At 38.2% G+C, this 26,669-nt stretch overlaps 1 protein-coding gene across 3 annotated transcripts; it reads right to left on the bottom strand.

Annotated features, from left to right (window-relative positions):
* Window positions 1-3,923: 3,923 nt before the first annotated feature.
* Window positions 3,924-26,400, bottom strand: LOC131987941 (serine/threonine-protein kinase PAK 2-like). 3 transcript variants are annotated; one of them, XM_059352885.1, is made up of 16 exons: window positions 26,134-26,400; window positions 24,798-25,031; window positions 18,029-18,222; window positions 16,082-16,188; window positions 14,892-15,039; window positions 14,778-14,794; window positions 14,555-14,668; window positions 13,226-13,349; window positions 13,060-13,123; window positions 12,890-12,938; window positions 11,695-11,807; window positions 11,484-11,601; window positions 9,042-9,141; window positions 8,754-8,950; window positions 7,539-7,676; window positions 3,924-6,885 (listed from the first exon to the last, which is right to left on the bottom strand). In XM_059352885.1, the coding sequence occupies exons 3-16, from the start codon at window positions 18,204-18,206 to the stop codon at window positions 6,799-6,801; spliced, it is 1,554 nt and encodes a 517-aa protein (XP_059208868.1). In that variant the 5' UTR covers window positions 18,207-18,222; window positions 24,798-25,031; window positions 26,134-26,400; the 3' UTR covers window positions 3,924-6,798. The 3 variants fall into 3 exon arrangements, with proteins under 3 accessions (XP_059208868.1, XP_059208867.1, XP_059208869.1); XM_059352884.1 differs by lacking the exon at window positions 24,798-25,031; XM_059352886.1 differs by lacking the exons at window positions 24,798-25,031; window positions 26,134-26,400 and adding an exon at window positions 18,461-18,587.
* Window positions 26,401-26,669: the final 269 nt, after the last annotated feature.

Below are 26,669 nucleotides of genomic sequence, written 5' to 3'. Positions count from 1 at the left end.
AATTCAGAGTTTACTTTTACAAGCATAAAAGGTTATCAGCTTTAACCTCTGCTGCAGGTTTCGGAACAGAGGAAGGGTTAGGATCAACAAACTAAATCTGAGCCAAAGTTTAACTTCTAGTTTCCTTAATTGAATATGTGTCACAAAGGATAAAGAATTTATCATATTCTGTTTGATTTAAGTTTTACTAAGCATCCCACCTTTTTTTGGAATCAGGACTTGTAATACAGCACAGCTCAGAAATACATCTACAATGCATAATGCACTACCTGATTGCTCATAATGTGCAACACAGTAGCTTATGTCACACAGTGTTCTTTAGATTCAGTGTTTAAAGAGAAGAGAAATGTCTTCTGTATTCATTTCTGGGTGCTGCACAATCAGAATCTCACCCTGAATGTGGACTGCCACTATCAGCAGGAAAACCAGCAGCATCTTCATTATGGACGTAGATGTGTTTGAGAGAAAACAATTCAATCATGTATCAGTGGACTAAAGACTTGAGGCCTTAAAGCACGATAGATATTCAAAGTATAACTTCTGTGGGTGACACACACATTCCAGTGAGAGCTGTCTGTGTTCTTGCTTTATAAAGATGAATACTGCCCTCTGGTGTCAAACATGAGGAAGTACATTCATTTGAATCATTCACATCATGGAAGAACAATGAGACAGTGGGCCCCTGGACACAGACATGTAAAAGGGCCCCCAACACTCCATTAGAGGAGCAAGATCCTCAGAGTCTTTGTAATTTTCTCTCTTTGTAGTTGAAGAACTCTGAGGGGCTTTTTGTCTCTTTAACGTTGTTTTGAGTCTCTTTATGGTCTTATGTGTCTCTTTGTGGTCACTTTATTTCTCTTTTAAGTGGTTTTGTGTATCTTTAAAGTTGTTTTGTGTCACCTTGTTGTCATTATTTGAACTGTGCATTAATACCTTTACTGACAACAAACAAATATGACTTCATAGTTTTGGGTCTCTTTACTGTCTTTGGGCTTCTGTAAGGTTGCATTGTGTCTCTTTGTGGTTTCTTTATGTCACTTTGTCTCTTCTGGTTGTCTTATGTATGTTTGAAGCTGTTTTGTGACCTTTTTTTTTCTGCTCTCATTATTTATTTCTCCTGCCCGGCCGTCATACTCTTCAGTATAGTTCACAGAGTTAGCAGTAAAAAAAAATTGGTGCTCATACACACACACAAAAGAGGCACATATGACACATCATTCAACTTAAGACAGTGGGAGTTAAGAAATGGCAAGTTAAATAAGAAAATAAATAAAAACTAGGACTGCAAGCAGTACTGAACGGGCCCTCGCAGTACACGCGTGTCGGGGCATGCTGCCGTCGGGGTGTGTGCGTTACAGGGGCCAGTCTATACCAGCCCTATGAATTTCATTGCCTTAAGTGTTATAGTGTGGCCACGGTACCAAATATGATATTAGACTGCCACCGCAGTGCCACCTAGGGGCCGATCAATAAAACCTTAAAGGGTTGTCCTCAGGAGGGCATTGAGAATAATTGTACCAAGTTTTGTATAATAATGCACAAACTATCCCTTTAATCCTCATACAGTGTCTGAAGGAGGACTCTTAACTGATATGTATAAGTTAGAAGAGGCAGGTAGCAATGGTGGAAAGTAACTATGTACATTTACTCAAGAACTGGACTTAAAGTACAATTTTGAGGTACTTTTATATACATTTTATGTAACTTTATACTTCTACTCCACTACATTTTGAGGCAAATATTGTACTTTTTACTCCTCTACATTTAGCTGACAGCTTTAATTACTTTTACATTTAAAATGATTACCCATTTTTATAAATTAAACCACTAAAAACTTAACTTAAACTGAAAAGTTTATTAGGTAGTTAAAATGAGCGGAGTGGAGTCATTTCACAGTGTGGTATTAGTACTTTTACTGAAGTAAAGGATCTGAATACTTCTTCCACCACTGTCCTTTTTACTTCTTTACTTTTTAAAAAAAACTTTTTTTAAACTTTTTATTTTAAACGTTTTTGTAAAACTTTTTTTTAACCTTTTTTTTTTTAACTTTTTTTAAAACTATTTTTTAAAACTTTTTTTTGTAACTATTTTTAAACTTTTCAGGTCGAGAACTGCGCATGCGCGGCTTTGCAGCGTACTGCGCATGCGCGGCCCCGCTGTTGACTGCGCATGCGCAGCCTTGCGGCGTACTGCGCATGTGCGGCCTTGCGGCGTACTGCGCATGTGCGGCCTTGCGGCGTACTGCGCATGTGCGGCCTCGCGGCGTAATGCGCATGCGCGGCCAGTAATCCCGCACATGCGCAGTACGCCGCAAAGCCGCACATGCGCAGTACGCCGCAAGGCCGCACATGCGCAGTACGCCGCAAGGCTGCGCATGCGCAGTCAACAGCGGGGCCGCACATGCGCAGTACGCCGTGAGGCCGCGCAGTACGCTGCAAAGCCGCGCATGCGCAGTTCTCGACCTGAAAAGCTAAAAAAAAAGTTTAAAAAAAAGTAAAAAAAAAAATAAAAAAATTAAAGTTTAAAAAAGTTTTTAAAAAAAGTTTAAAAAAAAAATACGTTTTTAAAAAAAAGTTCAAAGAAAAAGTTTAAAAAAAAGTTAAAAATAAAAAGTTTAAAAAAAATGTTTAAAAAAAAGAAGTAAAGACGAAAAAAGGACAGTGGTGGAAGAAGTATTCAGATCCTTTACTTCAGTAAAAGTACTAATAACACACTGTGAAATGACTCCACTCCGCTCATTTTAACTACCTAATAAACTTTTAAGTTTAAGTTAAGTTTTTAGTGGTTTAATTTATAAAAATGGGTAATCACTTTAAATGTATCATGTTTTTCATTTTAAATCTTGACCTGAAAAGTGACTAAAGCTGTCAGCTAAATGTAGAGGAGTAAAAAGTACAATATTTGCCTCAAAATGTAGTGGAGTAGAAGTATAAAGTTACATAAAATGTACATAAAAGTACCTCAAAATTGTACTTTAAGTCCAGTACTTGAGTAAATGTACATCGTTACTTTCCACCATTGCTACCTGCCTCTTCTAACTTATACATATCAGTTAAGAGTCCTCCTTCAGACACTGTATGAGGATTAAAGGGATAGTTTGTGCATTATTATACAAAACTTGGTACAATTATTCTCAATGCCCTCCTGAGGATAACCCTTTAAGGTTTTATTGATCGGCCCCTAGGTGGCACTGTGGTGGCAGTCTAATTTCATATTTGGTACCATGGCCACACTATAAAACTTAAGGCAATGAAATTCATAGGGCTGGTATAGACTGGCCCCTGTAACGCACACACCCCGACGGCAGCATGCCCCGACACGCGTGTACTGCGAGGGCCCGTTCAGTACTGCTTGCAGTCCTAGTTGTCTTTGGGCTTCTGTAGGTTGCATTGTGTCTCTTTGTGGTTTATTTATGTCACTTTGTCTCTTTCTGGTTGTTTTATGTATCTGTGAAGCTGTTTTGTGACATTTTCTTCCTGCTCTCATTATTTCATATTATTTCATTTCAACCATATTATGTAACCATCATTTACTTGTGAAAGTGAAAAATTAATACAAATATTGTTTAAAAAAAAAAGAAACAGTGTAATGACACGTCCTACGTTAATATTTTGAAAAATTAATTTAAAAATCTTCAAAACCGAAGATGCACACCTTCGTGCCATGCGCAAGCCACATAGGAAATCTTAGGTCAGTCTAACGGTCAGCGAAATATGCCCTAGACACACACACACACACACACACGCTTCTTGCTTTTATAGATAGATATACTTTTGTAAAAACTTGATCAAGTTCTTGTTTTCTAATGGCCCCTTGAGCCCCTTTTGCACCTTTTTGTAATAATTTTGCATCTTGTAGTTGTTTGATTGATGCCAAAAAAAATGTTAGTCACTTCAAACGCATTCAGTGATCCAGTCACAAGCCTGTTTCGGTCCAGCTTTAATAATAATTTACATACTGTATGGATGGTATTCAAATGTCAGGAGTTGTTGGTTTCATGATTAACAACAACATATTGATTTTAAACTCTTCCATCGTTCATATTACAGGTTTACCTTGAATGTGTGTTGTGGTCAGAAGCAACTGTGTTTTCCAGCCTGTTCACAATATTTGCAGGTACTCAGCATGTGTGTCAACCTGTTGGGTACCATACGAGTGGGTTTTACTGCATCGTGCATCTGTTAAAGGCACATTTAGTAAATGTTTTTAAATGCTTTACAGTGATTGTCTAAACTTAGTGGATAATGAGGTATTAACCAGCCTCATTTGATACTCCAAGCAGGATAAAAAATAATTTCCAAATACTGCTCGACTCAGATCTGGTTCGATTGTCTCAGGCTTATCAATACAATTCATGGTTTGAAGTCCATAATTACACAGTTACGGGAACTGTGGATGAAATGGTACACAAAAAGACAAAAAAAATCTCTGTTGTGTTAGTTACAACTATAAAACAATGATATACACACTTTTTAAAAGCTGTTAAAAAATACAGGACATCACCAAATACATAATATACAAAGAAATGGAAAGTCTTCCTCCAGTTTGACACATTCAGACATTTTCATACAGTATTTGTGTTGTACTCGCACCAACAGCTAGAGACAAACAGATCATCAAGAAGAAATGTCATAGTGATAGAAATGCTGCTTTAAACATCAGTTGGGATGGTTTTGCATAGTTTGAAGAAGAGCCTGCAGAGAGTCTGATAGCAGTTGGTGAGGTCTGGGCCAAAGTTAACGATAATGTAGTTTGGTAGCACCTGAAGCTGCCACCAGAGGGATAAAACCCATAACAGAAAAATTAAGGACATTTTTTCAGAGATTTTCATGTACAAAATGTTGAATTCCATTCCTATAAACAGGAGCGGTTTGATTTCCAGTGACATGCAGGGTCAGACAGTGACATACTGATATGGCTTTCCTGCTGCACAAAGACCGCACTGTCCCATGACACAGTAGACTTTTAGTTTTCCACGCCACTTTCAAAACTACTGGACCCCGACAGAATGCACGTGAAACCATGGCAACAGCAACCATAGAAACCAGTTGCAAAGGTTCAAGCCTCTCACAAACACCAAATATCCTCACAATCTTCATCTCATGGTGAGAAAGTTCATAAAACTTTTTTTTCTGATACGAAAATCAGGTACTTTTTGAAAGACTTCCTCATTCACAAGATATCCTAAAGCTAAGAGAAAAAAACTTAAATTGAAAGGTCACGTCAGTCCCAACTTCAAAGGGACGGTTCGACCCAAAATCAGAAATAAGCATTCTCCCTCTTACCTTTCATTCTATTCATCAACCTAGATTGTTAAGGTGTGAGTGGAGGTATGAGCCATAAAGATGTCTGCCTTCTTTTCAATATAACAGAGTTTTTGGCACTTTGCTTGTGGATCACAATAATCCACATACTCTGTTGTGAGCAGTTTCATGAACAACTACACCAAAAAGAAAATAGTATTTTTGATTTGGGGACATTTTTGTTTAAGTTAGAGCCTGTGTCTGGACCAGGTCTGCAAATTTATCAAGTATCAAGCAGAAAAAGGAGCAGCCAAACTTTGTGTGCAGCGTGTGGCAGCAAATGTAAAGTGTAGGTCACACTGCATCTCCTCAAGAATCTCAAGAATAAGAAGTTTCTCGCCTAATTTCTGGGCATAAATTAAGGGAGAGTCTGTGGGATTAAAAGCTGTGGAGCAGAGTGGGCTGCTTCTCCTCAGCCTAGGTTGCAAAATGTAGATCATTATATTTATTCAGTGCTTTTTTGTGCCTTTTTATTGTGCACCAACCTCACATTTACGGGTGTATTGCAAAAAACCCCATTGAAAGTGTAGTAGCGCTACAGTTTGCATTTATGTGAAAGGCAGCTGAGACAAGATTCTGCGTTGAGCCGGTTCAGACAGCTGCATGGATTATAATAAGAGTCTATCTGCTGCATGTCATGTGCGAGTGAAAAACGCCTCTAAAACTCTTGCTGTCTTGACAACTCAGCACTAAAACTACCTTCTAAGTCACTACCTGCTGCAGGTAATGCACCAAAAAGTTAAGTATCTAACTTACAAAAGCACATCTTGAGATAACCAACAAACCAAAACGACACATAAAACCAGATGGTGGTTTCCACAACACGGCACCACTTGAAAATTCAGTTTGCAGCCCTGAAGAACTTGAAATATCTTTGCTGTAATCCTAAATTTAAAATTTTATTTTTCTAACTCAGACCAGTCACCTGTAAACCAATCAGTACAGATATAGTGAGAAAGTTCATCCATTAAACATGATGTCATCCATAGGAACAGGGTCAACGGTTCCCCTTCTCTTAATTTAAGTGTCCCTCATTTCTTCTTCTTCTCACAGCAACAGTTTCAGAGGAAACTCTTAGCTAGAATTTTTCAGCGTCTTTAAGGAGGACACGTCATGATAAGATAAGATCTTGTGTAAATATCACCCTTGATGTGTAAAGAGTCTTGAACCTTGGCAACAGGGAAACAACATTCCTGATATGCATACCGTAGTTATCACTGTCAACATGAACAACACACTCAGATGTTCTGGCTGCAACAAACACAAAACACATTATGGCTGTATGAGGCTTAAGAATAAGGCACAAAAGGTAGAATAACTCTTGTATCAGTACAGAAACACTGGGGGGAGGGGCGGAGTGGCATTTTGTGACCCTTTGAAAAAAAACACAAACACCAGCAGAGTGCTGATGGTCATCATACGTAGAGCAGGAGGAGATGTCGGCTGGTTCGGCTGTCTTTGGTGTCAGCTCTTATTAGTCTTTAGAGACTGGGATTTAGCGGTTGCTCTTCATGGCCTCCTTGGCTGCCAGGATGAGCGGGGTGAGGCTGGACAGAGGCTTGGCCAGCTTCAGGAATGGGTGCTGCAGATAGACAGAACAAAGGCGAGAACACGTTGAGGAACTAACTCCATTTTCCAGGTTAACTCACATCACTTACCTATATAGGGTACAAAGGAAATAAACTTTATACCTTTATGTTTAAATTTGTCATTTTAAAAACGAAAATGTCAAATTAGTCTCATGTTCCAGAGCCTAACTCACAAAATTTTGCTCCTTTTCTTTGTCATCTGTGATCATAAATGTAATATCTTTAAATTTAATAGCTGTTGGTCAGACACAACCAACTATTTAAAGTTGTCCTCTGGGTTTAAGGAAATTGAAGTGGACTTTTTCACAATTTCTGCCACTTTTAGACCAAAAGATTAACAGTAATATTAATGTTAATATTTCTTTATGCAATTTCGGCCTCTAAATGTGAAGATTTGCTGCTTGTCTTGTTTTAAAAATGGTATACAGACTTTTTTTTATGGCCGTTGGTTGGAAAACACACTAAATTTTTAAGTAACCTTGCAATCTAAGTAAACATAATGGCCATTTTAAAATATTTCTTAGACAATAATTTGACAGTAATAAACACATAATTAATTGAGATTTTAAAAAATCTGCAGATTCGTCTATAATGAAAATAATTGTTCCCTAATGTGCAGTATGTGGTCGTGTGTCGGCCGTTCTACCTGCAGCAGTTCTCTGCCTGATCCTCGTTTCTCCACGTCCATCTCCAGACAGCGGGACAGGAAGGATCTGAAGATAGGAGACAGCTTCTCTGGACTCTGCAGCTCAGGAGTCCCATTGGTGGCGATTAAATACAATGCCTAAGACGAGCACAATATCACAGTAAGAAAAATAGTATAGTGTAATCTTTAAGCATCACAACATTAATCCATTTCTTTGCATATTTTTGCTAAAATCTGACAGACAATGAAATAGAAACAAATTATGGTTTTTTTTAGACATTTTGGTAATCATAATAATCAAATGTGATTCTTAATGATCAAAATGGGGAAATGGAAACAGTGACAGAAAAAACAGAAACTTAGTTAAGGACTTATTTTTAGTGAAGAAATAATTCAGAGATTTGGGGGGAAAATGTTTATATGCCCTCTTGATGAGAGTTAGATGAAGAGATCGATAGCACTCTCGTATCTTTCCAATAAATATGAAGATATAGCCAGTTAACTTAACACAAAAGAAACAGTTGACCTGTCCAGCAGTAAGCAAATTAACCACCTACCAGCAACTCTGAATCTCAAAACTGAAGTTTATTCAATTATTTAACATTTTCTGGTTCATTTTTTCCTGTTTTACATTATTTCAATTGTAATTTTTGGGGTTTAACCAGACAAAATGACCAATTTAAAGACATAACCATGAGCTCCACTAAACACTGATGGCCATTTAATAAACTATACTGGGGCAACTGTAAACAGACTAATATAAAAAAATTAGAATATCATAGAAAAGTTTATTTATGTCAGTAATTAAATTCAAAAAGTGTAAATAACACATTATATAGATCCATTACACACAGAATGAAACATTTCATGTCTTAACTTATTTAATTTCTTCTAATTATAATGATTATGATTTACATTTAATGATGACCTAAAATTCAGTGTCTCAAAAATTTGAATATTACAAAAGACCAAAAGACAAAAAGTATGTTTAATATGGAAATGTTGGCCTCTGAAAAGTATGTCCATCTATATGCACTCAATACTTGGTTGGGGCTATTTGACTTTAACTACTGGAAATTGACTTTTCCATCATAATTTAAATTTATTGAAATGCACCTGTATATTCAAAATATTTATGATAATAAAAATAATTGGTACTGGCCACCAAACAGCAGAACAGCCACCTGTCATTTCTTCCTCCCAGCACACACTCACCCTGAGAGGGTTCTCGTTGAGATATGGAGGCTCTCCCTCCACCATCTCGATGGCCATGATCCCCAGAGACCAAATGTCCACTTTGGGCCCGTACGCTTTCCTGGTCACCACCTCTGGAGCCATCCAGTACGGGGTGCCCACCATGGTGCTACGCTTGCTCTGCTCGGGGGTGATCTGGGCGCAGAAGCCGAAATCAGCTGCAAAGAGAGAAATAAATATCTGTTGTGATCAAGTTATTCCTGGTCCTTGTCCCTGATGCCTTAGATATGTGTCCCTGCTCTCCCTCACTGAGTTTGACTGATCCGTCCATCCCCAGCAACACGTTGTCACTCTTGATGTCTCTGTGGATGACCTGGTTGGCATGAAGAAACTCCAGAGCCTGGAGGACCTGGATGCAAAGAGGGACGAGGGTTAGGATCCCCTGCAGCATGTGCACATATGATGTGATACACAGTCCTACAGGTGGCAGTAATGCACAAAGGCACACTGCAATAAGACAGCAAAGGCAGGGAAGGCAAAGAAGACTGCAAGCTAGTAAACATGATGTGAACTATTCAGGTTTAAAAAATGCCAGTAAAATCAGCTGTGAAAGCATTTTAAGGAAGGAGAAGCATTCAATGGACACACAAAACATTTTAGTTAGTAAGTAAGTAAGTAAGTAAGTAACTCTGAATGTAAACATAGCTTTTGATAAAAATGGGCTCTGGTCAATAAATAAGTCTATTGAGCCCTCCACTGGATATAGATTTTTCCATACCAAAACACCATGACTTCACAGTTCATGTCATGGATTTTTTTTTCTTCTTTTATTTATTTTTTTTAAATGTGAAAACTTGTATCAAATGATTGGCTCCTTGTATAATCCGAAAGCTACATTTAAAATACTTTAGAGCTACACATTTTTGAGGTTGCCCTCTAAGCTAAAGTGAATGATTTTGTGATTCTTTGTACATTTATTTTAAGCCTCTCCATTTTTTTTCTCCCTGGAATAAGTCGAAAATTTGTACTGAACACCCAAGAAACGGTCAGGATATTTCCAACATAAATAGTTGTTGCTGAATGTTTTACAATAATCAAATTACAACTATTAGGGCCCGAGCAGGCAACGACCTGCGAGATGCCTATTGTATTTCGAATGATTATTTATTATTTTTATTCTCATACCCAAATGATCGCATTTTTCATTGCCTGAACATACCCCAAAACTCATGAAACTTTAAATATAAGTCACACCTGGCGAAAAATGTGTGGTATTAGTACTTTTACTGAAGTAAAGGATCTGAATACTTCCACCACTGTCCTTTTTAGTTCTTTACTTTTTTTTTAAACTTTTTTTTTTTTACTTTTCAGGTCGAGTACTGCGCAATGCGCATGCGCAGTACACTGCAAAGCCGCACATGCGCAGTGCGCTGCGGGGCCGCGCATGCGTATTACTCGACCTGAAAAGTAAAAAAAAAAAAAAAAGTTTAAAAAAAAAGTTAAGAAGTAAAAAGGACAGTGGTGGAAGAAGTATTCAGATCCTTTACTTCAGTAAAAGTACTAATACCACACTGTGAAATGACTCCACTCCGCTCATTTTACCTACCTAATAAACTTTTAAGTGGTTTAATTTATAAAATGGGTAATCATTTTAAATGTATCATGTTTTTCATTAAAGCTGTCAGCTAAATGTAGAGGAGTAAAAATGTACAATATTTGCCTCAAAATGTAGTGGAGTAGAAGTATAAAGTTACATAAAATGTACATAAAAGTACCTCAAAATTGTACTTTAAGTCCAGTACTTGAGTAAATGTACATTGTTACTTTCCACCATTGCTACCTGCCTCTTCTAACTTATACATATCAGTTAAGAGTCCTCCTTCAGACACTGTATGAGGATTAAAGGGATAGTTTGTGCATTATTATACAAAACTTGGTACAATTATTCTCAATGCCCTCCTGAGGATAACCCTTTAAGGTTTTATTGATCGGCCCCTAGATGGCACTGTGGTGGCAGTCTAATTTCATATTTGGTACCGTGGCCACACTATAACACTTAAGGCAATGAAATTCATAGGGCTGGTATAGACTGGCCCCTGTAACGCACACACCCCAACGGCAGCATGCCCCGACACGCGTGTACTGTGAGGGCCCGTTCAGTACTGCTTGCAGTCCTAGTTATAATTTGTATTTGTAGATAAGGAATCTTTAACTTATCTCCACTAGATTTGTTTTTTCTGCAAAACATGTTCATTCTGCATATTATTAATGTTCATATCCATGTTCATGATGCTATCATATCTAGAAGTTATTTGGTCCTGCATAAAAAAATGAGTGTCACATATCTTGATAAATATAGCTTCATAGCTGTAAAACACATGGTTTGGGATAATTTTTTCTGCATATTTTCAAAAGAAGAATTATTTTAATTTCCTTGAAACTTTATTGGTCAGTATTGATATTCATTTCAGATATTTAATAGTTAAATACGTGAGGAGCATGGATTTGGAAGATTTAACAAGGTCCCATGAATTTATCATAAGTTTTTAACATGATTTCTTTTCTTTTTAATATGAGAAAATACATTAAATTAATGGCAAAATGTTCTGAGTTCTGGGTGAGTTTGTGTGTCATGATTTATGTATGAGGCTTGAATTATGTGACGAAGGTGCTTTGACAGGTTTCACGGATATTTTCTAAAGTTTTTTTGAACCACTTCTGTAAGCTCAGGTGTCAATGAAAGAATCCCACCTCTCTGCAGACGGCGGCGATCTGAGCCTCGTCCATGCACGTCTCAGTCACAACATCAGTTAGAGAGCCACCAGCCAGGTACTCCATCACCACAAAGAGCTCGTCTCCTACGAGGAAACTAAAAGCCAACACAGTCACAAAGTTGTCGAATCACAGTCGGCGCTGTGGATATTTGTCTGACTCTGTACAGTTTGTGTTCGGTCAGTGTTACCTATCTACAAAGTTGACAATGTTGGGGTTCTTCATCTCCTTCATGACCAGGATTTCGTTGATAATCAGCTCTTTCTTCGGCTGCTTCTGCAAGTTGATCTGTTTGATGGCCACCTGCAGAACACAACAGCCTGTAAAAGTGGTGCCACCTATACTGCCCTACAAAGCCTAACTGCAGTAACTACATTTTTGGTCAAAGTTTTGTCTTGTGACAAAATTTATGATACATATAATTTAAACTCTGCACTCTTAGTATAACTGCAACTTTCTGAAAATTGAACTGTCAAATTCTTAAGATGTAGATGAACTAGGTTTTAAGTACAACATATTCATTTTGAATAGATATCTTCTTACAAGAGGAAGATAACTCTACTGATAAGTTTATCAGGAATTCAATACAGCAACAAACAAATATGACGATGGAATTGTTTCATTTCAAATATAAGGCTAAAATATCTTTATAATAATATCTTGATTATGATGAAATTCAAGCATTTTTCAAGAATTAAATTAAAATTCAAGCATTTTAAAAAAAAACATAACGGTTAAAATTTTATATTTCTTCCAACTTTTTAAGACAAACCTTCAGTCATGGAAAAACAATATTAGACCACCTTTGTTTTCTTCATTTTCTTGTTCATTTTAATGCCTGGTGCAACTAAAGATACATTTGTTTGGACAAATATAATTAAATATATTGAAATATTTATAATAATAAAACATTAGAATATAATTTTATGAAATAAATACAAAAGTTAATTAAGTAATGTAACTTGATGTCTATAAACCATTCTTCACGAAGAGCCTGGCTGAATAGGTAGGTTTTAAGTTTAAAAATAACCAATTACTTGTTACTTTTATAGTTAAAATGTACTCCTTCAACCCTACCACTTATATATACAAACTTCTTTGTATCTCTTCCTAAAACTCACTTCTATCATATTGCCTTTATTGACCTTTTCCTTCTTTTACATTGTTTTTTAAATTGTTTAATTGTTTTTTATTTATGTGTTCTTAAATTGCATTTTGTTTACTGTCCACACCTTGTAGCTTTGTTTTGAAAGGTGCTATACAAATAAAGTTATTATTATTATCATTTGTTTTTGTTGTACTAAGCTCAATCCAACCTCCTCTTTAAGTTAAGGGGAAACTATTGTGTTTTGTAGTGAGAGGAACACAGGCTGCAGGAAGCTTACCTCTTGTCCTGTGGCAACATCTATGGCTGTGTAAACTGTGCCAGATGCTCTGAAAGTGACAAACAGTAAGAGGTGAAATAATCTTCAACAACCTGCCCTTTTTTGGTCAGTTTTTCAACATGCTATCCTGCCAATTTTCACTCTCCACATCATCCTGATTCTGGACTCACCCCTGGCCGATCTTCTCATAGCGAGTGTATTTCTTCTTAGGGTCGCCGATGCTGACAATAGTTCCTAAATAGCATAAAGAAAACAGTCGAGTCAGCTTTCCTGGAGCTAAATATAAATGCGGCTCTGCCTGCGATGTGTCATTTCCAGTGAATCTGCGTTACATACGGAGTTTCTCCATGATCTCCTCGTCGGTCATCTTGCCTCCCTTCTTCTTCTGTCTGTCCGCTGCCTTCGAGGCGCCGTCTACCTCTGGAGCTGGGAGAGGGTCGATCACCGACCTCGTGTACACCTGACACGACACAGGAAATAAACACTGAATATACTGACCATGGGTGTTATTTTCCTTCTCATTTTACCACGTTTACATTTGGCCAGTGTTGGTCAAGTTACTTAGAAATAGTAAATAGTTACCGATTACTGATTACTTCTCCAAGAAAATGATCCAGTTACTTTACTGATTATTTTTGTAATTAGTTACTTTAATTACTTTGCTTAGTTACTTTTCAAAAACACGATGCACAACCTGAAAACGCTATACAAAGCAAAAGACCTTTCAGCCTAATTCTATTCTTTCTGCATATTCCATCATATAAAATTGAATCAAATGAAACAGTCGTGTTCTCTCTCAAGGTGTCCTGAAAATGACTTTCTCTGCGGCAGCCTGGCACCACTTTTGGTCGTTATTTTTTCCATGATGCTTCGGAATGATTTAGAGTCTACAGTGGAATTGTCCTCGACAGTATAGCCAGCGACGAGCTTCTTCAGTTCAGCGGCACTAAGTCCTGTCGCTCATAAATCTATTTTCCCCTGTTCCTCAGGAGAGGGCCCGTCGGAGGTTTGCCCGGTTGAATTGGACATAGTAGCTGCAGCGGTCATGTCAGTGGGGGGATCCCGGGGTGTCTCAATAAGTTTCACATTCCTGTGCCGGCTTGCTAGCTGCTTGCTCAGATTTGAGGGGATATTTTTCGCTGTAGATAAAAGTTTTCCCACGCAGCATGTACAGTGGATGCTAATGTTTTTGTCACTTTTTACCGAGTCAAACTCAAAATAATGTCGGTACTTCCAGGCATTAAACGCTACATGGTCCACTCCATCTCTTGTTGACACACGTGTTTGTTACCACGGATACTTAGATGTGATTGTCATGAGACACTCGTACAAACAAAATCCTGGTTTAGTAACGCAGCCTGCTTGCGAGAAAGTAACACTAATCTAATGACTGTTTTTGCAATTGTAAACCCTTTACTCTATTCGTTACTTGAAAAAAGTAATCGGAATACAGTAACGCGTTACTGCCCATCACTGCATTTGGCAATTAGATATTCAGCCTACTCTGGTAGCAGAATCAACTAAATGTGTAAAAAACAAATAGTAAACTAGGTGACGTTCGGATACAGTTAGTACAACTAATTCTATATATTTAATTTTGTAAGTATTGTTTAAAATAACACGTGCAGGAAAAAGTGTGGAAAAATCACAATCTTTTCTACTCACTGATTTTGTGTGTTCTGGCCGCGGTGCCACAATCGGAGGTGGTGTGTCGTCATCGTCATCATCGTCTCCATCCTTGCGACCCGACGGCGAGGTCGCTGTGCCCTCCTTACCTGGCTGCAACAGCAAACATACAGAGGTTAAACAGAGCGACAGGCAGAAAGTGCTGAATGTATTCAGAGTAATTATGTGAAGGAGAGTGGAGGCGATGAAGGGGACTCCTCACCGACGGAGAGTCTTTATCTGAAAGAAATAATGTGTAATAAGGACAGATGAGTGATTCAGCACATTTTGCAGGATTGGACTTTTATTTAAGCAAAAAATAAAACAACTAACTAACCAGAGGCAGAAAAACTGAGGTATTTCTGTTTTCCACTGGTGGAGTCGTAGAACTTGAGAATGTCGAGGACAGCCTGAGGATTCTGTTTCTGTTCTGATTTACTGATGTTGGAGGTTTGAAGGAGACGGGCCCACTGCTCCGGCATGCCCTGGACAAAACATACACACACATTTAAAAAAACATGTACAGAGATCTATCCTTCAGTATAAATGTGAAACACTCTTGGTGATTCACCCAAACAGCACATACGGAAGCTCCTGTCACGAACTTGTTGCAGTTATGTTATAGCTTGTGATGCTGCATTGACTTCCCTTTTACATGTTTTGTTCTTCGGATTGGACCAATCTCTGGATGTTGCCTAGCAACAATTTACTTCAAAACCACTGTTTGGGAAATACACTTTGAGTTGGATGATTAGAGTGATATGATTGTCATGTCTATATGATGCATATGTGGCTGCAAATAAGTGAGACTCTGGCAGAGCAAGGCTAGCTGTTTCCCTCCGTTTCCAGTCTTTATGCTAAGCTATGCTAACGGAATCAGCTACAGGAGCATCTCAATAAATTAGAATATCCTAAAAAAGTTTATTTATGTCAAAATTCAATTCCACAAAAAGTGGAAATGACATATTATATTGATCCATTACACACAGAATAATTCAGTGTCAATTCAGAAAAATTCAGTGTCTCAAAAAATGTAATATTACAAAAGACCAATTTTAAAAAGTATTGTTAATATAGAAATGTTGGCCTCTGAAAAGTATGTCCATCTATATGACTCAGTATTTGATTGGGGCTATTTGACTTGAACTTGAACTGGAAATTGACTTTTCCATCATATTCTAATTTATTGAGATGCACCTGTATAAACATAAGAGTGGTATCAATCTAGGACAGCATGATTATCGCAAAAAATCCTCATCATGATTGTTAAACACAATTACCAACTTTGGTAACACCATGTATTCATTGAAGTAATATATATATATACACACTAAAAACCCTAAACATATCTTCAACATTTTGATCAACTATATTCAACACAGAACTTTATCTATCATTCAAGACAAAACAAGAGCATCATTGCAAAACAGAATGTGGCATATTGCAACACAATAAACCAAACTGAGTTGCGTAAAATGTCACAAAAATAAAAAAACACATTGCACAGTATTAGGTTTTTATACTTACAGTGAACTCTCCAGTGACAGAATCAAAACCCACGTGGATTGTGTGTTCAAAGTCTGACGGGGAAGAGATCTCAGGCCTGTCCTTGTCGCGGTCCTTCTTCCTGCCTCCTGCAGGTAAAGGTCAAGGGTCAATGTGTTGGTCATCTACTGCAATGCATGGGATTTTTCTCTATTGTAGCCGGTCAACTAGGGGTGGGAGATATGGCCCTAAAAGATTATCACGATATTTCAGTGTATTTTTGCAATAACGATATTCTTGACGATATTACAAAATACTGAAAAATATATAGGAAATATGATTTTTTTTTTGTCTGTATAATTAAAAAAAATGTCAAAATATAAATCAATCATGAATCTTAAATGTAGTGCAAAGTGCAAATCTCAACAGTTACCAAATTCCCCAAAAATACTCTTGACTCTTGAGTATTAGCAAATACTGGGGCATTTTTGTACATTTTAAAGCACAATGCATCAATCTCATCCACTTTGAGAGTGTCTAAATGTGAGCAAAGACCTCACTTAACATTTTCCACAGTAAGGCATCTTGTTTTGACAGTCTTCATGAAAATTCTGTGGTGGATTTAACACACTTTGCTCTTATTTTGAAAGCTGCATGTGTTTAGCGACAGGAAGTAATGGTAGCTTTTTGTGAGCAACACAAATTGTTAGCCTATGTTAGCTCACGGCTAATGAACAGTATAATGACAGGTGACAGACACTCTGCTGAGCAACACAACGCAAAATAACTTTATATTATGAATAGTGTAGATATACTTTCAGTAGCTTGAAATGTGAAGTTAGCGCAGCACGTGAGACTATGGTGGGCCGCCACAGTCTAGGTCAGGGTTGGGCAACTTAAATGTTGGAGGGGGCCACAGTTTTTCATGGACACTTCCACAGGGCCACACATGGGAATGTGCACCAGATATGATGAAACTGCAATTTTAAATATGTTTACAGTGCAGTAACTTAACATATTTCATGCTCAAATGCATGTATAACAGTTTAAATAGGAATACAAAAGGTTTGAACCAAATAAAAAATAACCACTTTATGTGATGTCTTTTTTTTCAGTGCACGAACAGCAGACCAACGTTAATTGCAAGAAGTAATTTTGTTCATTTTTACACTACACTTTTAAGATTTCATGCTCAAATGCATGTAGTTGTACTGAGGGCCACTTCAAGTGAGGGTGAGGGCCGTATGTGGCCCCCGGGCCTCCAGTTGCCCATCCCTGGTCTAGGTAATTAACCCTCTGGAGTCACAGATCACACTGGCGAAATCAAATGACATGACTTTTTCATGACGTCACAATATAAAAAAAACGAAGCCCTGCCGTCAACTTCCCGTTAAAGTACTGGCTTGAATGCCAGTTTTTGTTTGATGATGATAGGCCGAGTAAAACCAGAGATAAAGTCAAATATAGTATAATATTTAGTATAAAAATATAGAACTAGATGTTATCCTCATGTTATGTCTTATATGTTATATTTACCACCTTTGTTCACATTTGCAACATTTAAAATCCTCCATTGAGCATGGTTGTGCTTTGAAAAGAAAAAAAACCCATCATTTCCAAAATCTGATTTTTTTTGCTGTGTTTTATGCGGTTCAAAATGTTAATCCGGTAAGTCGAAGTGAAAAAGTAATTATCGGATCATATAGGTGAGGTTGTTAAAAAAAAAAAACTATATCAACATAGCATTGTAAACATTTTTAAGTTGTATATACACGCAGAATGAAAAGGATTCAAAAGTGGACAAAATAGCCCAAGAATCCAAAATGTTAATGGGAAACCCTTACGCCACTATGTCAAGAAGAAGTAATGTTGCAAAAATCGTGATATGCATTTTTACTTTACTCATAAAAAAAATATCAGTATAATCTTGAATGATACGATATGGCACATCCCTACGGTCAACCAGTGGTGTACTCTCTGATCTCTTACCTTTCTCAGAGGCAAACATGGAGATGATCTTATTTCTGGACTTCCTCTCTTCTGGTACAGACGGCAGCGGCCGAGAGCTGTGATTGGCCGACTGGGCGTCCTTGGTTCCTCCTCCTTGGCTGCTCATCCTGACAGGGGGGGCGGGGGGCTTGTCCTCACACACTCCGCTGTCACACATCTACACACACGTACACCTGCATCGACGGGACGAAAGGCACGAATGACAATGCATACAAGAAAAACAGTAAGTCTGTAGCACGCTCAATCACTGGTTCAGTTCTTCCTGTTTTTTTTTTTTTTTAGATTTCACAATGCCTGTCAAAGTCATACGTGTTAGCTCAAAACACTGCTGAGAAACGACTCCAAATCAAGTAGCAGCTTAGCTTACATTAGTCAGAGAAAGATACAACAAGAAATTAAACTCACACAGACCTAATTAATCCGTCCATGCCACAATCAGTGGGTCAGCTCTGAGTGTTGGAGCGAAAGGGAACAGAGAGTGTGAACAGGAAGCAGCGCTGAATGGGCAAAGTGACGTGTTGAGTCTCGTTACACGGCTACACATGAATGAGGAAGGAAAAGAGGCACACAGAGAGAGAGAGAGAGAGAGAGAGAGAGAGAGAGAGAGAGAGAAAGAGAGAGAGAGGCAGAGAGAGAGAGAGAGAGAGAGAGAGAGAGAGAGAGAGAGAGAGAGAGAGAGAGAGAGAGAGGCAGACAGAGAGAGAGAGAGAGAGAGGGAGAGAGAGAGAGAAAGGTGTCTAGGAGTGAGAGACAGAGAAAAGGAAGAGGAGTAAAGAGCAGCTTTCAGGCATGAAAACTGAGCTGGGTGTGAAATCTCAGAGACATGATGTAGGCATCAGTGAAGTACTGTGATTAAGGGCAATTTTGAAGGACTCATACTTGAGTTGAGTAATTCCATTTCATGCTACTTCATGCTTCCAAACTGCACATGATAAGCATATGAAATACAATGCATTGTTGTATATTAAGCCAGCAGTTTCCAATGTTTCTGTTATGTTAAAGTAAAGCAATAAAGCAATGAATCGCTCAGTGTGTGCTGTATTGACTAAAAGCTGCCTTCTCCTGCTGAAAAATCTGTCGTTCCTCTGCATCAGACGACAGTAATGTAGTTGGAGGTGAGGAAGAAGTATGGGCAACTTCAGCTTTGATTTCTAGTCTAGAGAGCCTGGGGAAGTGCTCTAGATACAGCTCAGAAACGTCATTGTTCACTTCGATTACATTGCAAACTAGCACATGGCATCCCAAAATATGAGTGCAGAGGATGTTATGGACGAGGGCTAGGGCTGGACGATATGGACCAAAAGTCATATCCTGATATATTTAGTCTGAATATCGATATATGATATATATATATCCCAATATTTTTAGTGCAAAGTGAGAGCAAATGTTCAGTCAAAGTCAAATATTACATGTCACAAGTAGTTTTATTGAAACTATTTACTTAAATGAACATAAATATTGTAGAAGAACAGGAGTACCTTTTTTCCAAATCAAAGCTCCATAAAGTGCACATGTAAATAAGAAATATTTAACTAAACATGACAATCCCTAGTAAGGGCAGCATTTATATATAAAGAAATAAAAAAAATTTGAACTATATCGATATATGCGATATGGTCTAATTCCATATCACATTTAAAAATATATTAATATATCTTTTACATTGATATGTCGCCCAGCCCTAACGAGGGTACATTTTGCAGATTTTAGGCTGACTTGGATATTTAGCCATATTTACTTGAGTGTATGGACAAAGAAATGCAGAGTAGAGGATATAAGCAGTGGTGAACCTTTTGAAACCTGAGCTGCCAAGAGCAAACTTTGGCTGCTGGTTCCACCGCTGCCAACAAAAACTAAATAATTATGCTACTTTTATTGGATGCTGTTGCGGATGAGTGTGTACATTACTATGCATGAAAGGGTTACTCCTCATTTGGACAGATGTGTGCTGCGGACCTTAAGGATAACCAAGGACTTTATGGCCCATTTTTGTGATTTTATTTTGCTAATTTAATGGTCTGTAACCATAAGAGGAGTGAAAGCAGCTGCTTAGGATCCAGCTGCTGACATTAGGCAGACGCTCAGGTGCATCCTTGTACATGTAGACATGGCTGACACAGCATGTCAATACAGAACTTACTAATGTATTTATTTCTTCAGTTGACTACATGTATCATGAACACTGATTGGACACCTACTTAAAAAGTGGCCCTTTAATTTCCCTTCATGTTGATTGTTAAAATAAGCCCTTTTAGTTATTATATTAAGAGGTTGTTTTTTTTTGTCAGGTCTTGATTTACCTCCTCCACCACTGGTAGACTGAGTATTACCCTAATATGGTGAGATTACACACACACACACACACACACACACACACACACACCAGCACCTTCGAGTCTTGCAGAGCGAGCAGTTTGATCGACTCTGAGCTGCAGCCTGCATTCTTGTTGGTGACATCACAGACAGGAAACAGGAAGCAAACAAAGGTTTCCTCACTTCCTGTGTCTGACCGCCAATGACACACCATATATAAAGGCAGGATAACAGACGTGGCTCAGGTACAGTAGGTATGCCCGTGACCTTTCCTTCACACATATATAACTCCTCCTCCTGCAGCAGCTCTGCTGACCTCACTCACCTTTGGCACAAAACGCCAATAATTCAATTAAATCAGGCTCCAGCAGACAATAAATCCTGATACAAACTGCTCTTCCTGAACAAATGAACAATCCCACACAACAGTAGGCCTTTGGGGCTATTGGGGAAAAAACTTCTACACAAGCTGATTTGTCCTGTGTAATAACAGAGTCCTCGGGCCACAAGCTGGAGACACATCAGCACTAACTTGACTCAAACTAGTCCCCTCCCTGCATAATTTCATAGACACTCATTGTACTGTAAATGGTGCTTCATAATGAAAGCACTGCTACTGTCTCTTCTATGTTTACGTTTTATCACAGCCTTACTGTGTGCAACCTGTAGTGGCTTTTTATAACTTTGATTGTACAATACAGTCAAAGTTCACATTTTCTCATCATTATAAAACAAAACCCAATAAGCTCGTCCACCTACAGAACATGAAACACTCTCCTTGCTTTCTCAACAGCTCTAAAAGCCTCTTCAGTCCCTTCACCTCTTTCATACAATCAGCTCAGTACTCACCTGTTTGTTGCCTCTTCTGCGTCTTACAGAAGACCAGGTAAACAATAAAAACGGTTGTATTCCCAGCGAGTGAATGCTCCTTTTCTTCCTCCAGCACTCATTTGTCTGCTTAGCCCTCACTGCTTTGCTTCCTCACCCCTCTTTCTCTCCTCTAAAGGCAGGTCTTAGCAGGCTACCTCATTCCTCAGCAATCTTGGATGGGGACAAGCGTGTTCTTGCCCCAGCAGGATAAAATTAGGCCTAGTCCAGCCTTAATGTGCATTTTCAAAGTGTGTGTGTGGGTGTGTGTTGGGCTTAATGTTGGGTGCTGGCTGGCCAGGCTGTAACAAGTTGTCTCTCAGTAGGAATTCCATAGCTGCAGGGCTGCAGGGGCTGGGCGTGTTCTCCTGTTCATCTCACACACACACACGGACACACACGACTCCTCCTCATTCCCTGCCCTTAAACACACACTCCACATGCCAACAGGGGCTCCATTGTGAGCACTCCAACATCTTTCATGTCGCTTCGAGCTAAGCTTACTGAGTGCAGCAGGAGTAAAAACTTTGAGGGGAGCAGGCAGGTGCACACATCAGCACTGCAGGCTACATGCTGGTGTGTTTGTATAAGTGCACACACCCTCGTACTGCTTGCATGATTAATGGATTAATTAAGTGGATTGTCAGCAGAGATTTCTAACCATTATTTAATTATCGGAAGGAATAGTTTGACATTGGGGGAAATACTCTTTCCTAGAGTTAGATTAGAGGATCGGTACCACTTTCCACAATGTCTGTGCGCTGGAGTTAGCAGCAGGTTAGCTTAGCTTCACCAGAAAACATAACACAAAATGATAATTGTGTGTTTTAAGGCGGATTATGTGCCAGATTAGTTCTTAGACAAGACACTAGGATGATCCTGGAGGAATTAGGGCTGGGTGATATATCGATATAAAAGTTATATCGATATATTTTTTAAATGTGATATGGAATTAGACCATATCGCATATATCGAAATAGTTAATTTTCTTTCTTCCTTTATATATAAATGCTGTCCTTACTAGGGTTTGTCATATTTAGTTCTTTGGTAATGTTCGTTCTTCTTTTGTCATATAAATATATTTATTTCAGAAAAAGATTGGCCTATTTTATTTCAAAGGCTATTTCTATTTGAGATCTTTTTTTTATTTAAATGTGCACTTTATGGAGCTTTGATTTTTTTTTTTTTAAAGTACTCCTGTTGTACAGTATTTATGTTCACTTAAATAAACGGTTTCAATAAAGCTACTTGTCATATTTGGCTTTGACTTCGACTGAACATTTGCTCTCACTTTGAGATAAAAATATCAGGATATATATCATATATTGATATTCAGCCTAGATATATCGGGATGTGATTTTTGGTCCATATCGCCCAGCCCTAGCAGGAGTCATGAAATAGTCTGCCACATTCCTCTGTAAAACTTCAGACAGAGCCAGACTAGCTCTTTATGCTAAGCTACGGTTGTTGGCTCCAGCTACACATTCACCGTGTGAATCTTGTCATCCAAGTCTTGTTGAAAGTGTATTTTCCTAAATGTCAAACTATAATTTAAGCAATTTATTACAAAAGCTGAAGATTTGCTGGTTACAGCTTGCGAAATGTTAAAAAGTTGCTGACTTTTTTTAAATACACAGTAGGAGAAAAGCATTTACATCCATCGAGTCCCTTGGGATATGGGCTGCATGACATTTTCTTGGTGCAACAGAAAGTTTTCATTTGTTCCACTGAGTGAGGCAAATGCTGTGCAGATGTCAGCTTTGTCTCTGTAGATATCTAGAATCTTTACGGCAAAAGAAGAAGTTGGAAAGGCTACATGCTGGTGTATAGATATATTTAAAATTTAAAACTTTACATAATGTCATATAAGGAGGACTGATAAACTATGACCTGCACAAAATCTGCTGACTGAATATATTAAAATATAAATAAACAGTTAAAGTTAGCTAAAAGGTTTCATTTCGGCACATATCAGACGACATTTACGCTGATGCTGATATTTTTGTGATAGAGCTGGAAATGATGAATCTATTGGACTCTAATTATGAGATTATTATACTAAACATGTGACAAGAGGCCATACATGCATGGAAGTTTATTTTGAAGTAACACAAGCCAAAAACATTTATAAGACATTACATAGCATTCTGACAGCTTGTGTAAGGGGCCAACTAAGGACTGTTTGTGTTATCAAATAATTTGGCCATTATTCTGTGGTTAATCAACCCATTATTCAGTCTGTAACATTTTAGAAAATAGTCAACAAGCTTCTCCAGAGAGCCTGAGGTGATCTCTTCTAACTGCTTTTGTCCAACCAACAGTCCAGAACTCAGGGAAATAAAATTTACAGAGCTTTAACAGAGAAAAATAAACAATTCTCATATTTTTTGAACCAGCAAATGATTTAGTGACTCATATGGTTTATTCAGGCTGCACTTTTCCTTCACATTCCGGTTTCTATGCTTTTATTTTTTCAAATGTATTCCCTCAAATCAGACTAGGGTTGGGCGATATGGACCAAAAGTCATATCCCGATATATTTAAGCTGAATATCGATATACAATTTGTATCCCGCTTTTTTTTAATCGCAATATGAGAGCAAATGTGCAGTCAAAGTCAAATATGACATGTCACAAGTAGTTTTATTGATGTTTATTTAAGTGAACATAAATACTGTATAACAACAGGACTATCTTTTTTATATATCAAAGCTCCATAAAGTATAGGCCAATCTTTTTCTGAAATAATATATTTATATGAGAAAAGGATAACGAACATTACAAAACAACTAAATATGACAAACTCTAGTAAGGGCAGCATATATAAAGAAAGAATAACATTTTGAACTATATCAATATGCCATATGGACTAATTCCATATCACATTTAAATACATATATATATATATAATTTTTTTTTTATATCAATATTTTGCCCAGCCCTAAATCAGACCCTCACAGAAACCTTCACAACTCTATTTCTCATCTGTTCTCTGTTTTTATCATCGCTGTGCCTCGGAGCCACTCTGCCCTTTTATGATTTCCATTCCCCATTCTGAGAGTAGCACTTTCTATTCCCTGTGGCTGGCCGCCATCAAGGGAAGCCCACTTCCTCATCCTGGAACTCCCCCGAGCCCCTGAGGGTCACAGGACCGGGCCGGGCCAACCAGAGCGCAGCAAACACAGCCTCTGAGCTGTTTACAGGAAGTGGACAGCAAGCCTTTTGTATTCGGCTTCTATAAAAGGAAATTTTGCGGAGGACTTCCTGGAAGGAGTGATGAAGCCGACACACACACACACACACACACACACACACACGAACACACACGAACACACACACACACTCTACACCCTTTCATTCACTCACACAGATACATAGAGACAGACATATAAACACACACACATTTGTACTACATATATGCACACACTCCCTCTACAGTTCACTGATTATGGGTCTGCCAGTGAATAAATACAGTGCCCAGCTGCACACCCACACCTGAACACCTTATCCTGTTATTCAAACAGCCACCTCACCCCTGTGTCAACATTTGGACGAATCATATCACCAACCTGGCAACCCGAAGTCCCACGTCACTGTCAGAACTTGACTCTACAGTTTGGACCAGGTACAAAAACAGCCTCAGGACTCACAGTCGAAGTCTGTTAGTTTCAGGGTCTTGTGCATGAATGACCGGTGCAGTGCAGCTGCAGGATTACCAGTCCAGACTCAGGAATCACAGCCAGATTTACAGATGTGGAGCATATGCAGGCAGATTTTTGGAACCCAGAGGGCATGAGTCCAATCTAAACCAGTCAAACACACATTTTATATCATACTTTATGTTATGTTATCAGTTTAAAGCCTCCACACTGCCAGGAATACAAATCTGGTGTCCTAAGCGGTAGTTTGCATATTTGTATAAACATCTTTTAAAGCAATTTGTTTACAATTTGTAGACAATAGTTTATTTCTGAGTGCTCCAAATGCTTCCACTCAAATGTGTAATGATACATCAATCTGTATCGATGTATAGATTCAATGATTGGCCATCTGATATCATCAATGCAAAGTGAAAATATTGCTATTGTCATCTTAAAAAAATATTGCTTTATTTTGAAATTCCACCTTGCCATTAAAAGAAATAGATTGATTTGTATCTAAATGATTGGAAGAGCTCAGTAAAATAGTCAAATTATATTTTAGTTGCTTTTTGTGTGTCAATATAAATGTACCTGGGGATATAATATGTCTCATATCGATCACAGGTATTGGGGTGAACTGTGTGATATCAGCAGGTATCGTATTGTTTTCCACCAAATTAATATGATATCAAATCCTAATTAAACTTGTGATTTTTACACCACTACTATCACTACAAGAAAAGTGATAATTTCCAAACCCTGACCTGAATAATATCCATTAAAGCACACTGTGTGTACTGTAGCTACATGTACATACATATTATACTGTATGAAAGCTGTACACTGTTGCACAGATCAACTTAAAGTGACAGAGTCTTTTAAATGTGATCAAACCAGCTTCAGATATCCATAGGCCCAACTCAGTGAAGTAGGCCAGACTCTGCTGTCTGTGATGGCTATTTTTTTTTCTATTGACATCACGTGTTATTACAATATTATAGTGTCCCTGTACACTATTATTAATTTGCGTTAAAGCCACAACTCCCACTGACAATAATATTGATCTTGTGGCTGCTGCACTTTATTTATATCCCTTTAAGAGACTAGAAAACTGTCTTCTCAGCAGTTGAGGAAAGGGAAAGCCACTTAATCTGAACGCTTCCTCTGCCAAAGTAACGTCAATAGTAACCAAGTTTTTTACAAAGTTAGTAACTTTAATGTCAGACGGATTGATATGTTGAATGAGGATAATGTGTAAACTCACCGGTTGCTGTCAACCGCAGAAAATCAACCGCACTCTGGCCAAACTCCTGAAACTCCGCCCCGTCTCTGCTGGTTTTCACTCCGTTTAAAGGCCCAGATTTGACGCTGAGATTTCACGAACCTCCCTCAAGATATGGAGAGAAAAATTCGCTATCCTGTTTTAATCACAAACACTTTAATCCTGTCTCTCTCCCCCCGAGTACTCTGAGCCTGAGCCTTTTTGCTTGGCCCGGGGAGGAACCTGGCGGAGAGGAAGCGGAACGTCGTAGAAACAAACCGAGGAGGACTCGGAACCTCGCGGCTTCCGTAGCGCCTTATTGGGCAAACGTAAAGGGCGCGTAAAATGCAGTCAGCAAAAGGTAAACAGGAACCAAGGTGGCTTTCATTTCAGAATAAAATCTATATACTCTTTTGTGAATTCCAAAACTGTTTGTTCAAAAATAGGGGCTGAAATCTTCTAATTACCCTGTTGAAATAATTGCCTAACTCATTTTTCAAGTTTTGCGGAAAACACAAAAAACTTTACCAAAAGTGTAA

Source organism: Centropristis striata, chromosome 16 (genome assembly GCF_030273125.1).
Source record: "Centropristis striata isolate RG_2023a ecotype Rhode Island chromosome 16, C.striata_1.0, whole genome shotgun sequence".
Taxonomy (NCBI): domain Eukaryota; kingdom Metazoa; phylum Chordata; class Actinopteri; order Perciformes; family Serranidae; genus Centropristis; species Centropristis striata.
Note: the sequence above shows the minus strand (reverse complement) of the source record. Positions and strands in the feature narration are given on the sequence as shown.